This window comes from Leishmania braziliensis, chromosome 35 (assembly GCF_000002845.2).
Source record: "Leishmania braziliensis MHOM/BR/75/M2904 complete genome, chromosome 35".
NCBI classification, from domain to species: Eukaryota; Euglenozoa; class Kinetoplastea; order Trypanosomatida; family Trypanosomatidae; genus Leishmania; species Leishmania braziliensis.
Window position 1 is genome coordinate 1,926,367 of NC_009326.2, and position 14,539 is coordinate 1,940,905.

The 14,539-nt window shown below is 55.4% G+C and overlaps 3 protein-coding genes across 3 annotated transcripts; all 3 read left to right on the forward strand.

The window, feature by feature from the left end:
- Positions 1-6,743: 6,743 nt before the first annotated feature.
- Positions 6,744-8,138, forward strand: LBRM_34_5160 (conserved hypothetical protein; the record flags this gene model as incomplete). The annotated part of the gene is made up of 1 exon (XM_001568563.1): positions 6,744-8,138. The coding sequence occupies one exon, from the start codon at positions 6,744-6,746 to the stop codon at positions 8,136-8,138; it is 1,395 nt and encodes a 464-aa protein (XP_001568613.1).
- A 901-nt stretch (positions 8,139-9,039) lies between these two features.
- On the forward strand, positions 9,040-9,828 carry LBRM_34_5170 (conserved hypothetical protein; the record flags this gene model as incomplete). The annotated part of the gene is made up of 1 exon (XM_001568564.1): positions 9,040-9,828. One exon carries the CDS (start codon positions 9,040-9,042, stop codon positions 9,826-9,828), a length of 789 nt encoding a protein of 262 aa, XP_001568614.1.
- A 614-nt stretch (positions 9,829-10,442) lies between these two features.
- LBRM_34_5180 (putative tRNA (guanine-N(7)-)-methyltransferase) lies at positions 10,443-11,168 on the forward strand (the record flags this gene model as incomplete). The annotated part of the gene is made up of 1 exon (XM_001568565.1): positions 10,443-11,168. The coding sequence occupies one exon, from the start codon at positions 10,443-10,445 to the stop codon at positions 11,166-11,168; it is 726 nt and encodes a 241-aa protein (XP_001568615.1).
- Between the last annotated feature and the right edge of the window lie 3,371 nt (positions 11,169-14,539).

Genomic DNA, 14,539 nt, shown 5'->3' on the forward strand with positions numbered 1-14,539 from the left:
TCGGTCGCTGTCTCGTCTTTCGACCTCCTCTTCCCTCCCCCTCTCTTCATGTTCGCAGCACTGCCCCCTAGCGTGTAGGCCAGCGCACATTGGAAAGGCTTACGCTTGCGGCCTTGAAGAAGTTAGTCCTGAAGACTTGTCAGGAGTTTTCTTTCGCTTTTGCATCCATGCACTCGTATCCATTCACCTCGCCACACCCCAACTTCTGCGCTCTCCACTCCCGTGATCCAAGCCGGACAGGCTCCATTTCAAGGGCGCCTCGGACGAAAGGCAGGCTGCCGCACGGGTTAGATGGGCTGCACGGCCGTACGTGAAGCACCACCTTGACGGGGGAGGCATCTGGAAGAGCAGAAAGCAAAGGCCTTCAAGTCCTCCATGCAGGCACATGAGGGACTCACCAGGAGCGCATCGGGGCGTTCCCGCACGGCGGCCCTCCCTCCCTTTCTTGAACGGAAGGGGCAACGGGAGATCTACTCTTCCCCCCTCCCTCCCTCCGGGCTCCTCACTCGTCAGTCGCCACGCGGCGCAGGCGAGGGCGTTCGATGATGCCTGCCGCCAAGCGGGTTACAATAAGCACCGGTCCACCCCAGCGCTACAGCGAGGAACACTGTGGTCCACTGGATCCCTCATTTTCGGCCCTGGCTGGGGTGACGCTCACGTCTGGCTCAAAGTAGGAGGCCGGCGACATGAAACGCGTGTGCTGGTCGGCGCACCGCTGGCGCCTGGGGACTTTGGGCATCACAAGCGGAGCGCTACAGCTTCTTCAAGGCCCTCGACCTGCCAGAGGAGCGCCTGCTTCCCGCCCCGCATGTCATCCACAGTCTGAGCTGCGCACACGCGCCTCGTGGTGGAGGCGAGTCAGCGGAGACGGCGGCATCTCTCCCCTTTTTTTTTGCTCTTACAGAATTACGATGTGACGCGGGGGGCCGGGCGCCCGTGTGGGGCACACGCGGCACGCAAACGAGTGTGGCAGCGCCTCACGGAGGGGGAAGCCGAGTTTACTGCATTGACACACCCTCTCCAAATCTTCGCTGAGAACGATGCCCGCTATCCACCGGCGCGCGCTGGAACGTGGGCGTGGGCCAGGGTGTGGCCTGAACCACCGTGGGCATCATCACCCCATCCCCTGTGGCGGCTATGGCCATGACTGGCAAGACTTTGGTCGCAGTAGAAGAGGGCCCGGAGGACGATCTCGTGGCGGCGGTGCGTCGCATCGCTGGTCGGATCTGCGTAGCCAACCCTCACACGCCCCCGGAGAGCATCATGAGCACGCATGGAGGAGGAGTCGCCGTTGGGTTTGGCTGCCGAGGCCAGCACGCTTTTAAGAGCGGAGTGCATGCGAAGCGAAAGGGGAGGATTGGTGAGCCGCCCTCCCCAGCGTCTTGCAAAGCTGACCGTGGTGCTGCGTAATCCAGGGTTCTCCATCCGGGCCTTTGCATCGATTCTGCCCCTTACGCTCCTGCATGCTGCACACCACCACCACCCCTTCCTCAACCCCGCGTGGGCGTTTTCGCTAGCGCGGGCGTGCAGAGGCAAACCTCGCTCCGTCCACGGTGAACTTGGATGGGATGGCCCTCTGCTGTGCCTTGACGCCACGGCGCATCTCGAGCTGCCCATGTTGGATGCGCAGCTCGTGCGCCGTACGTGGGCTGGTATGGCGTACAATCGCACCTCCTCCTACCAATGACGAAGGCAACGACGCGATTTGCTTCACAGCCACGTCTCTCGGTGGATGGGGTGCATACGCTCATCACTGTGCGTGGTGGGAGTATCGAGGCGGCAGCCCTACGTCTCGCCTTCCCACAGCTGAACGCATGGCTCTGCGTGTCAGCAGACATGGGTAAACGAGTCGGATGACGTGAGACGTGCTCGCACGAGGGCAGCCCAGTGAGGTAGTGCTTTGACCTGCCCAGGGGTGCTGCGTAAGCCCAACTAGAGAAGACGCTGCCACTGTGCTGAGGGATTGTGCTGGCGACAGCCCACTTCCCCTCTTTTGCTGAATGTGCAAACACACAACTGAATGGGGTTGGTGGCATTGGGCATGGTCTGTCGGTGAGCAAGCTGGGCGAGTGCCCACGCACGGTTGGCTCTACGAGCGGGGCATGGAGGTCGTCGTCTACATAGTGGGTTTGCTGAATCCCGCCGGCACGCTGTCGCGTAGCCCTGAGTACGACCTCGTACCGGGGTCAACTCTCGTCCACTCGTATGTGAAGGGCGTGGCGCGCTGTCCCCTCCGAGCGGCACCCTTTCCCCCGCTGTGCGAGGGCCGGAGAGAAGTCACCGAACGACTGTCGGCGGTGTGAAGTCAGAGGATGACTGCTGGGTGGTCACTGCCTAGCCACAGGGAGTCCTCTGGCAAAGTGCGGCTGCAGCCTCAGGGGGGTGCGTAAGAAATTCCCGGGTGAGCACCACCACCGTCCTGCGTGTCCCCGTGCAGCGAGAACAAGTGAACCCCGCGCGTATTCTCGGCGTGCTGAGCCGTGCGTGCGGACAACTCTTATCCTTGATGCCTCTCTTGTGTTGATGGCTCGATAAGCGACGATCGATAGTCTGCGCTCGAGGCATCAGGCCAGCATATTACCTAACAGCTCTCCTACAGTGTTTTTCCTTGTGCCGACCAAGCCACAGAGCTCGGACAGCTTGCATCACCGCGCTTCGTGGACGAAGTGTGACAGCAAAGGGGTTTATGTGTTTGCTCTTGGTAGATTTTGCATCTTCAGCCGTGAATGTGCTCATGCTGTGTGGGTGTGAGTGTGCATTGCGTAGTCAACCGAGTGGACATGATGACAATAGCAGCGCTCGGCCTCTCTTTTTCTCTCATTTCTTCCTCGTCGACTTTGCTCCTCTCCTTTCTCTTCTCGTGTGTTCTCCGCGATCTTCTCCGTGCCCCTTCTTCGCCCATGTCCTCTATTTCAGTTTTCCTTTCATTCCCTTTTCTGTTTTTTTTTTTCCAAAGTAATCCCCTCACCTGCGTATTTTGCTCCCCGCCCCCCCCCCCCCCCACACACGCACGCACACGTTATACGCACAAGGGCACAGGCAGACAGAGGTGGCGAGCGAGAAGGAGAAAGAGGCAGGGGTGAGGAGAATACGTAGCGTTTTTTTGTGTATGAAATGGTCGTTTCTGAACACCACCACCGCTCTCCTCGCTCCTCTGCCCCCGCTTCGGTGTTCCTCAACCGACCCCCTCCACCTGCACGCTGCCGGGAACAGAAGTCCAGCATGTCAAAGTACACACGAAAAAAAAAACGAAGGAAAAAAAAATAAAGCAACGATGAGAGAAGAAAGCCAAAGAGAAAAGGGCGAGCGATAACACATGTGCCACGCGTCCTTCACGCCTTTTTTCCTTCGCTCAGGGGATATTCCCGTACTTGTAGTTTGTTGTCTTGCTTCATTGTTTTTTTTTTCGCTCGTCTCGCTTCGTATTCCTTGGCAACTCTCACCATAGCCACAAATCGATCTTCGCTATTCACCTTCCGTTTCCTTCCACGTCATGTTTATACTCTTGTTTACTATGTGTCGAGACAGAGAAAACTTGAAAAGGGGCTAAGGGTGAGTTCTTGGCATGTGAATGAATCGTGTCTTTTCCTATTAGCAGTGCGTGTCTGCGTCTGCGTACCCCGCTCTGCAGAGAGGGAGAAGGAGAGGGGGCGGGGCGACTACTTCATGTTAGAGCATGTGCACATTGGACTCGTCTTTCTCCTTGGAATGTTCTTTGTGTGTTCCCTTTTCGTCTGTACTCTCCGCTCCTCCTCGGCCACGGCTGCTACACCCCCCCCCTTTATCCCAACTTCGACTGGACAAGCGCAAAGGAAAAAAAAAAGAAACTACAAAAGACGATGAGAACAAAGAAGATCACGACGCACTGTGTGCAAGAGATGTGCGCCAGATAGACGAGCCAAACACCCAAAAATAAGGTGGAGGACCGTATGCTTCACTGCGGTGAAGGACGAATGACGATCGTGCATAACCATGTGCTGCCCCTTCTCGCGGCGTCACCCCGATTATGCTCACTTAATTGGTGTTTTTTCTCTGGTTTTCTTAGGGTGACTCCTTGCATATGCGTTCGCTTACCTCCTTTTCGTTTCGAATTGTATACCGCGCACGTTGTTCCACGTTGATGCATTCTCTCTCTGTATGCATGTATTCGTGTTTGAGGGTGTCTCGGTGTATGCTGATATGCATGCCAGCCTGTACTCGTTCTCTCATCACTTTCGTGTCTCTCAGGGCGCTTCCGTGCATGGGTTTCGCTTTAACCGCTCAAAGTGATTTGGAGTCGTCGTGTACTCGGCTGATGAGTTTTGTGTCTGTGAAACGCGCATGAGCGGAAATAGTTTGCCCCCCAACAGAGCGACCCATTTCTCCGCCTCCTTTCCTTTTTCTGTGGGCAGAACTGACCGAAAGGCCGCTGCTGTTTGCGATGGAGTCGTGGAGAGCGAGCTCGAGATGGGCGAAGCAATGGGGTTGCTCGAGGCACTCCTGGAGCACCACGTACGTATCTTAACAAGGGGTGTAAGTAATAAGACAAGTATTGATGCACAGCATCTCTGTCAATCGTTTCTCCTCATTCTCCTCGTTAGCTTCTTGAATCGCTGTTTTCACCTTTTTCCTTTTGCTCTCTCACTAATTTTTGTTTCTTTTCGCTCCTCCCTGCCTCCCCCTGTTCACTGCACGCTTTGGCTTCTATAGCTGCACTCCCCTCTCTCCTTCTCTTTCGCTCTGTGCGTGCATGGCATCCAGTCGGATTCTTCTGCTTCATGTTTGCTCTCTACGGCGTTTGTGCGGTAATGTAGGGGCTGTCACACACAGACGGAAATTATCCAGCTGACAGAGAAAGGAGGCTGGAATGATGGGGAGGTGGGGGCGTGAGAATGGTTAAATCGGTAATCGCCTCTTTTTTGCACTAGTGCACGTGAGAGGTAGACGCAGCTCACCACCGCAAAGCTCGCGGGGCTCTTTTGAAGGCAAGCGCATTGGAGGGGCTTACGTCAATGGATATTGGTCCCAGCATGTGGCATCAACGCTTCGTAGCAGCGCATCGCCTCCTCTCCACTGCCCGCCTCTTCCCCTTTTTTTTTTTGCGATGAGGCGTTACGTTCCACTTTCGTAGCGGCGAAGGCAAAAAAAAAAAGCGAGCGCCGAAATGCCTTCCGACAGGAGAGAGGGAGAGTACGGAGGAGTTGCGGACAGTGGGACGGACTCGGCGTTGGCAACTGAAAAGCAGACGAAGCCCGCGGCTGATACTCGCGCGCACTTTTTCGTTTGTTTAGTGCTCTTCTTACTCCTATTCGACTTCAGCGTCTTGATCGCTGTTTTGGTGGGCGATAGATGTGCGTGATTAGTCGTTGACAGCGAGTTTAGCAGACTGCCGTTGTGCATGCAACGTTGGTGCCAATCGTGGACCTTTTCACACGTGTAGACAAGATCATCAGGGTAAGTGCATCCTTAGGCGCCTGGCACCTTCGTCATCGCTGTCGCTATGCTTCAGACGGTCGTGTGTGTTGGGCATCTCCTTGTTCTACGTTTAGTTAGGCCAGGTTTTCCTTTCTTCCTGCATTTCTCCTTATCAATTCTTCCTCAGCGTAAACGTCTCTCCAACTTGTCATGCTTCTCTGGGGAGTTAATTCATTGTAGTCTTCCCCGCATCTACGTGAGCGCTTTCATTGTGCTCGTGTGTCGGAATCTGCGTGTAAGTCCCTGTGCTACCGATGCTCCACCGTGTACTCATCAGAGCTCTGCCTTCGCTGTTTTGGGCCTTCTCAGGTGTTTATCATCTCTTCACATGGAAAAGGGGCCAAACTTATCATCTCGTAATTACTAGCGCCAGAAGGCCTAACCTCTGCTCTTCTCTTCAGTTGTCCTTCTGTCCCTCACTTTGGTTGCAGCCTACAACGAACAACAACAAAAGTGGCCGCCACACAAGTTTCTCAGCACACGCGCACCCGGGTACACGGAAAGGTCTCTCTCTCTCTTAGTGGTACGTAAGGGGCTAACGTCTGGCAACCCTCGTGATGGGGGGCCTGTTTACAGAGCTCCACGTCACGCCTATTTCGCGTACAATTGTATCCATCTGTGACCGTTGTGTTGAAACAGTGGGGGTTGGTATAATTATCGCTTCTTGTTCATTGTTATTCTTGTTTGCCCTTTTCCTTTTCATTGCTTCAACTTGCTCTTCTCACGCTCTCCTTAAGCATCCCTTTCGATGTCCGCCACACTCGCCGTCAAACATGTGCGCTCGTCATACAAAACTGTGCGCCTCAACAGCGTTGTTTGCTCCCATTTCTCTTATTCTCTCTGCTCGCGCGCTCTCTCTCTTTTGTATCCTGTGATGGTGGCGTGGGGTAGACCACGAGCGTTACCGAACGGAAAAAAAAAGCTGAGCTGCTGTGAACAACACAGTGACGCCCATGCTTCCTCTGCCGCTCCATCGGGGCGTGAAAGGGGGAAAGGCAACGGCGGTCTGTTCCTTCCCCCCTCTTCCCCTGTGGTCTCGCTGAGGCGTAAGGGTCATGCGAAATATGCAATGGAGGCGGTGACCCGCGACTCGATCCGCAACTTGAATAAAACTACTTGTACCATCCCTTATCTCTTCTGTGGCGGTGGTGGTGCCCTGTGCCGGGTGTGCGTGCTCACCCTCTCCTCCGCGCCTCTTCCTCTCTCCCTTATATGTGGGGCTTGCCACTACGCAACAGAGCTAAACACGCAGGAAAAAAAAGAATCGCGTCACGTGTGGATGGGCTGCCATGCGGACGACTGTGCGACAATGCAACGTCTTTGACCCGGCGTTCATGCGCAAGGTGAAGCGCACCCTCAACGCCTACAAATCATCCATGGAAACATCGACAAAGAAGTGTATGTCGCGTGAGGCGTTTGTGGATATTGACGAAAAGGGCGCCGCGTGGTACCTGGGCCACATGCAGTCGGCCGTGACCATGCTCGCCGACAAGGTGAAGGACGCGGACTTCATTCTCGAGATACGCGACGCACGGTTGCCCTTCACGACGGAGAACCCTAATATTCGTAAGCTCACCGCCGGGAAGCCGCGTCTCATCATCTTCAACAAGGCGGAGCTGTCAAACGAGGACAGCAATCGTGCGATTCAGGAGTACTACGAACGGAATGGCGCCTTCGCGCTCTTCACCAGTGCGCAGCGGTGCTGGAAGGACGTCGTGGAGGCTGTGCAGCGCTTCACCACGCACATACTACCACCACTGCCGTATAAGACAGTCGCCCACGTTGGGCTCGTCGTGGGAATGCCGAACGTGGGCAAATCCACATTGATCAACTCCCTTCGACTCGCTCATGAGTATCAGTTTCACCGTGAGGACTTCCGACGCTCCCGATCACCTGAGACGGTGTCCATCAAACCAGGCACCACGCGTGGCATGAAGTTAGTCCCTCTATCTAAGGATCCGCCTGTGGTTCTTTACGATACGCCGGGCCTCACACTGCCCGGGTGCTTCACGAAGGAGTCAGGGTTGAAATTGGCGGCGTGCAGCATCATCCCCACCAACGACGTGTCCCTTCCACAGGGAATGGTGGCGCGGTACATCTACGACATACTCGTCGCGTCCGGCTCATCTGAGCATATGGCCGAGTGCCTGCACCTTCCCCGTGTGCCAATTACCTTCGACGACTGCATTGCAATGATCTGCGAACGCAGCGGCACAAGTGGGCAGACCGAAATGGGCAACCTCGATCCCGTTCGCGCGCACCGTTTCTTTGTCCACGACTTCACCATGGGCAACCTGGGAAAGATCACTCTCGACGTGCTCCCCCGGCGTGTGCTGCGCAGTGCTCAGTCATCGCTACCGCTGCTGGGAAGCGGAGGCAACACCGCAACAGCCGACGGCGGACCAGCAGCGGGGAGCGATGATGATGGATATGTCTGGACGCACCATGTAGAGACGAGCGACGTGGTGGAACGTTATCCAGACCACATGCGCGATGTTTTGCAGTCTCTGAAGGGCCCACTTCATTACGATGGGATGCCAGGCCGAAATGGCGCGTCATCTATGAGGAGTGTAGCAAGCCCGCCTGACTGCATCATCATCAGCCGTAAAAAAGGGCCTATCAGCCGAGCCACAGCGTTCGATGAGCAGCTGAAGCGCCACACACGATTGGCGCCAGGACGGTGAAGAACCTAATGTTTGACAACCAATATGCATTCCTCACTGCTTGCGCCTGCGCATGCGTATGCCCCTACCGATGCTTTCTGATAGTACCCCACTGCTGCCGCGCTGTATGTGCGAGCCTTTCCTCCTTTTCTGCGCGTAATACAGCCACCTGGTGAAGTCAACCGAACGAGAGAACACTGCAGCAGCGGAAGCTATCGCTACTGTGTTTACGCATCATGTCATTCCGTGCATTTGCTATTCTCCGGGGAGGCGATCAGAGCCCAGATTCCCCCAACACAACTGCACTGGAGAACATTCAGATGAACCATCAAAGACGTGTGAGCCGTCTGTCGTGGGTGGTGGACTGTTCGGACGCAGAAAGTGACGGCAACATATGCAGGTGAAGGGATGCACCTTCTTCTCGCACCTCTCGCATAAGCGCCAACGTGTCACCCTTTTTCGCATCTCCTCGGGGGAGCCACTCTGCATGTAAGCTCGTCGCGGGCTCTCGTGCGTCCACACGCGTACAGGGCACCTTCACCGACGCCCCTCCGCCAGTGTTGCTCCCCGCTGTTCATACTTCACCAGTCTTCGCTCGTTTTGCTCTTCTCCACTTTTGTACAGAACCGTAAAAGCCCGCGGTGCGCGTGCACGACGGAGGGGGTCACCTGCATTTGGCTGCTGCTGCTGCTCCTGGCTTCTTGCTTCAGCGCCGTCGTTACAGTAAATGGAGAACACATCCGCCGCCGCCACCTCCGATGGGCTGCGCCGCACCCAGCAGTACCTTGCAGAAGTAATCGACGAGTGCGTCTTTGTTGAGCGACAACGCGAATTGACAGAGCGTCGACTCTCCTCTCAGCTAGAGTCGCAAAGAACCTTGATTGAGGACCTTTTTTCAGTCCTTCGCGATGTATGCCGATACATGTCCACCATGGAGGACGCCATCTTACCGACGCTCCTGAGCACTATACCGGCTACACGATCTGAGCACCGTCAACTTGTTCAGTTGCGCAGCGCGATTCGTGACACAATCATGCGTCTTCGGCAAGATAATGGCGCCCACCGAGAAGATGACATGCTTCTCCCCACCATCCAACATATATCCAGCGGTTCGAGGGAAGGGAATGTCCCCATTGTATCTCTTGACAGGGCCGCCAAGGCTGGAGCAGAGGTGATGCAGCGACTCTTCGAGGGCGAGGCTCGCCTCGTGGATGCTTTGACCAGGGCTACAGCCAGGGTTGAGGCGACGCATGCCGCTACCGCGACGGAAAACAGTGAGTTAACGGCGCTGCGTGCACGCATGGACGAGCTTTCCTGCCTAGTCCGCAGCGGCAATGCTGGGTTGTTGAAGACTGCACCTGGACCCTCTGCGCCACTAGGGCTGATGACTGCGGCGGCGGCGGCGCAAGAGGACACGTCGCCAGCCGCTACACGGTTCGCCGAAGCGCGTGTCATAGCGTACGAAAAAACAGTGCAAGCACTGAACAACGAGCTCGCTCTGCTGCACGAAAACTACGCAGCGCTTTCGCGCGCCAGGGCCTGTGATATAGAAACGTTGAAGCGGCACATGACCGATGCCCAACGCAAGCACGAGGACCAGATTACTGAGTGTGACGCGGTGCTAAACCGGATATCTCTGGAACTTGAGCAGCTGATCCAGGAAAACGCGCAGCTGAGGTGCAAACTCCAGAGGATAGCGCAGCCTGAGTGACGGCGGCAGCGTACGTGTCGCTTGTGTGAGTGGTAACTGTGTTTCACCTGCATCTGCTTTGCTGAAGTACCACGGGAGGCGTACGCGTGCGCTTTTGAGCGTCTCCTATCACTGCGAAGGCCGCAAAGCTGCAATGCCCTCAACAACGCAGGTTTCGAGAAGAATGCCAGAGTTAGCTTCGCTATTAGGTGCACCCCCGCTCGACATGGGCAACCAATCTGTATTCTGGTGTGCTCACGAGCTCTACTCATCACTCGGAGCGCCAGTTTGTGCACTTGGGCGTGTGGATGGACGCTTACGCATATCTCTTGTCAAAAAACTATGTTCGATGCTTTTGAATTACTCCGCGCAGTGCTGCCCTTCACTTACTTGTCTCGTCACTTTCCCTCTTCTTCCGTCGACTCGTATCCCGTTCTTCGATGAGCTTCGTTTGGGATCTTCGCGCTCCCCTCCCTCCTTTTGGTTTCGCCTCATTCGCATTCTCGCGTTCGACTGCAACTGTGTGTCGATGACTGTGGGTGTGTGGGCCACGGACGGTAACCGACGATGCTATCTACTTAAGTCAGGACCTATTTGTTTGTTTTTTGCCTTGGAGGTTATTCTTCACCATGGCGATGACCTCTCAAGAGCAGTCGCGATGGACGCGGCTACCGATTCGGACGCGTCCGCACCGGAATCCGCTTGCCGAGAATGACGACGAGCACCCGGAGTGCCCGGCACAGTTCGCGGAGCGTTTCGCGGAGTTCTATCCGGGTGTGGACAATCCGGTGGTTGAGTTCGTCGACGTCGGATGCGCATTCGGGGGCATGCTCTTCTCCCTTGCGGCGGTATTCCCCACAACGTGCATGTTGGGTCTTGAGATTCGCTCGAAGGTTGTCAGCTTTGCACAGGAGAAGACGCTGGCGCTTCGCCAGGAGAACGCAGCATCCTCGACGCTGCACTATCGAAATATCTGGTTTGAGCAGATGAATGTCATGAAGTTTGGGTCCAACTGCTTTAAGAAGGGTCAGCTGTCTCGCCTCTTCTTCTGCTACCCGGACCCACACTGGAAGCGAAAGAACATCCGCCGCCGCGTCATTTCGCCGGGATTAGTACAGGAGTACGCGTACTGGCTGCGCCATGGTGGTCTGCTGTACACTGTCTCGGATGTGGCTGAGCTGGAGGAGTGGATGAAACAGTGCCTGGACGATTCGCCACTGTTTCGCCGTTTGACGGAAGCCGAGCTAAGCACCTCTGCGCATCAGCAAGTCCTCGAAATTGTGACAGGTACCAGCGAGGATGCTCAGCGCACGGCGCGTAAAGGACTACAGAAGTACTTCGCTGTGCACATGCGCATATGAGCCGCCATCGATTTTTTTTTTGGGGGAGGGGAGGCGGCTGCGTCTGTGCAAAGATGTGCGGCATGTGAGGAGAGCTCCTGTGTTTTCCGTCAAGTAACACGATAGTCAAAGTCTCCATCCACACGCGTGGCTGCCCTTCCGCGCGGGTGCATAGGTGGTGCACGCCCCTCTCTGCGTAGCTGTACGCAGGCAGGCAGCCGCACGTGAGCTCCGGCAGGGCGTTGCCTCTACAAAGCATCGCATCCTTGGTGAAATGGGTTAGCACTCACAAAGCGTGCAAAAGACTGGAGAGTGATGCCCGAACCAGCCCTAACCCTTCCTCATCGCCTCGTCTTTGCGTGCCTTTTGGTGTCGATTAGGTACCGTGTTTGAGGAACCGCTGCTCCACCCAACCACACAGGTGGTGTTGTGCCTTTTTCTCACTCATACCCCTCCCCTCTCTTCGTTCGGTTCCTCTTTCTGCCCTCCATTTTGTCCTTGTTGCTTCATTGTGATGTTTTCATCATTATCTCACTGCTGACAGTGATGCAGGGACACCCCTCCCACACTTGGAGTGCGCTGCTTGGAATCCGCAGACACGCTGCGTGGCCCTCACTCCGACACCCATAGTAAAGCCGCCAGCATCTGCCAGCACACAACCCATTGAGGCGAGCCTTTCACTCCTCATCTCGTCAATCATCGCCCTGCTCCTTCGTCTGCGCAGACCTTCTCCGCCACACATACACACCCACACAGGCCTTCGCACCTACTTTGCCAGGAGCCGCTTGCAGGCACTCAATACAGAAGCAATCGGCACTGCGCCTACGCTTCCATCTCCGCGCACAGCTCTTCTGTTAGCTGAAAAACTTCTACTCTGCGTCTGGTTTCACAAAGCAGCTTGCGAGGCCACAGGTCTGTTTCGAGATCACGCGTGGTATGCGGATTTTCTCCCTTCTCTCCTTTTCCGCTTTCTCTCCTACAGAATTATAGCACACACGGCGCGCCAGTGTGTATGTGTGTGAGGGGGGAGGGGGCGGGTGTATTTGTCTGTATGTGGATCTCCTTTAACGAGCGTAGGAGTCGAGAAATCAAACGATGTAGGGTAGCCAGGAGGTGGTGGAACGGCTTGTTGCTCTTCGGAGCTACTCGCACACAGTGTCGAGCTGACGAGGGCATCTCTGGGGTTGGGTCGTTCGATGGCTGCCCCTCAGGCCTCCTCAAGTTCTCCTTGTGCTCCTCTCTCCCTCTCTCTCGCTGGGATAGGTGTGATTACGGATAGCCCCATGTGCTCCCTGTGCTTCGGTCTGCTGTCCTCGTCTTTACGACCTCCTCTCCCCTCCCCCTCTCTTCATGTTCGCAGCACTGCCCCCTAGCGTGTAGGCCAGCGCACATTGGAAAGGCTTACGCTTGCGGCCTTGAAGAAGTTAGTCCTGAAGACTTGTCAGGAGTTTTTTCCGTTCACCCACCCGACCCCTTGTTGTATCCCGCGTGTGGCAGTAATGGTTATGCGCTAAACTAGTGCTTTTGCCATACCGTCTTACCTCTCGATTGGTTGAAGTCGTCTGTCGGCATTACATCAAGCGACGGAGTTTATTTGTTTCTTTTTTCTTTGGCTGTGTTTCGGAGTGTATCGCGCTGCCTCTCTGAGGTGAGGTTGACTGTCGTGTGTGAGTCCGGTGTTTGCTTCTTCATTGTGCTCCGCTTAAGGATTCAGTGGTCACTAAGCTGCCCACGAGTTTGTGGCTCCTTTTACATACGTCCTTGTGGATCGGAATGTCGTCTTGAACTCAGTTGTCACCCCACTTTACTGTTGAGTGTATGTGCCCATGAGTAAGAGCCCGACCGAGCTCAGGGTTTTACACGGCTGTCATCTCTTCTACGACATCACGCAAAGTTGAGAGCACTACAAAAACTCTTTGTTTTATTTTTTCATTAAAGGATTTTTCCGCGTCGTGTGCAATGGCATGCGCCTCGGACTTAGCCAAGGCGTGTGTGTGTGTGGGGGGGGGGTATTTTCTCTTTCCTATTGTGTGCCAATGAGTTGGGTCGCCCCCGCTGACTACTGTCATGTCTGTGCTTAGCCGCTGAAAATCCTGTCACAAAGCGCGGCGGTGGCCGCAGGGAGAAACGAAGAGGCATGCGCGGGCACCGCCGAATAAAGGGCCGGGCGTGAACCATCCTCCTGCTTGCCCCGTTCGACGGAGCAAGCGAAGCCCGCGTATATTTGCTGCTTGCCGAGTCGTCGGGGTGGACAACTCGTTCCTTGACCCTTCTCTTGGGTCGGAGACTCGATAAGCGAAGAGCGATGGCCAACACTCGCGTCGTCAGGCCAGCGCATTACCTAACAGCTCTCCTCTATTTACTTGGATGCCTCATTTATAGGTACAACACATCTGTAAGTGCTGATGCTGCCGTTGTTGGCCACCGCTCTGACCTGTGGTGCAATGGCCGTAATCCGTGTACCGGCGGCGGCAGTACCGCCTGTGAATTTGTTTGCCTCGTCAAATGCGGGCAACCGACCGTGTATCGAATGACTTTACATGTCGGCGTACGGGGCACCACATCCTCAAGTGGTTCTCTTAATTTTCTTCATTTTTTTTTCTGGTTCCTCTAGATGTGCAGTGGCCAGCAGAAGATGAACGGTTATCTTTTGCTCACGGACTGCCACCTGCTGCGAGTAGTGTGAATGGCATCGCTCTCACGCCACTGTTCCGTCGTACACCCTCTCCCTTGGCTTTCTTGCTCGTTTCCTGATTGCCTCACCCCTGCTGTGAAGTAAAATAAATGCTCAGCTTCACGTATGAAAATGTGCGCGGGGACCCTTTTCCACGCTGCCGAAAAGTCTAGACGGTTACCAACAGCAATACTGAATGTGCCCATACCGTGTGTGTGTATGGGGGGGAGGGGTGGAAGGCGTTGCACATGTCTTTCTACGCCATCCACGCAATAGCAACACAACGTAGAGCGCGGCCGCTCGACAGCTCTTCACCTCATATCCGACTCTCTTCCTTCTCACCATCGTATGCTGCAGGCTTGTGTGTTACTCTGCTCCTCGTCACGCTCACCTTCCTCACTGCTCTCAACCTCTATCACATTCATCCGCCGCTCTCGTAGTCACTCTTGCTGTATATGCTGGGGAGGGGAACACAAGTTTGTGCTATTTCTTCTTCGCTGTGCCAAGCGTCGTGGATGCCGCTATCCTTCGACTCGAGCGCAACCATTTTTGCTGTTGCGCTCGTTGTTACTCACATTTTAATTGTTGGCGGCCTCTTTCTCCATTTGTGGACGCGTGGGCCAGAGAGGCGAGAACGTGTCGTATTGTCTGAAAAGGAGCGCGTCGCCATCCGCCAACAAATGTCCACCAGACGCTGAGAGTTGAGAAGCCGCTGGTG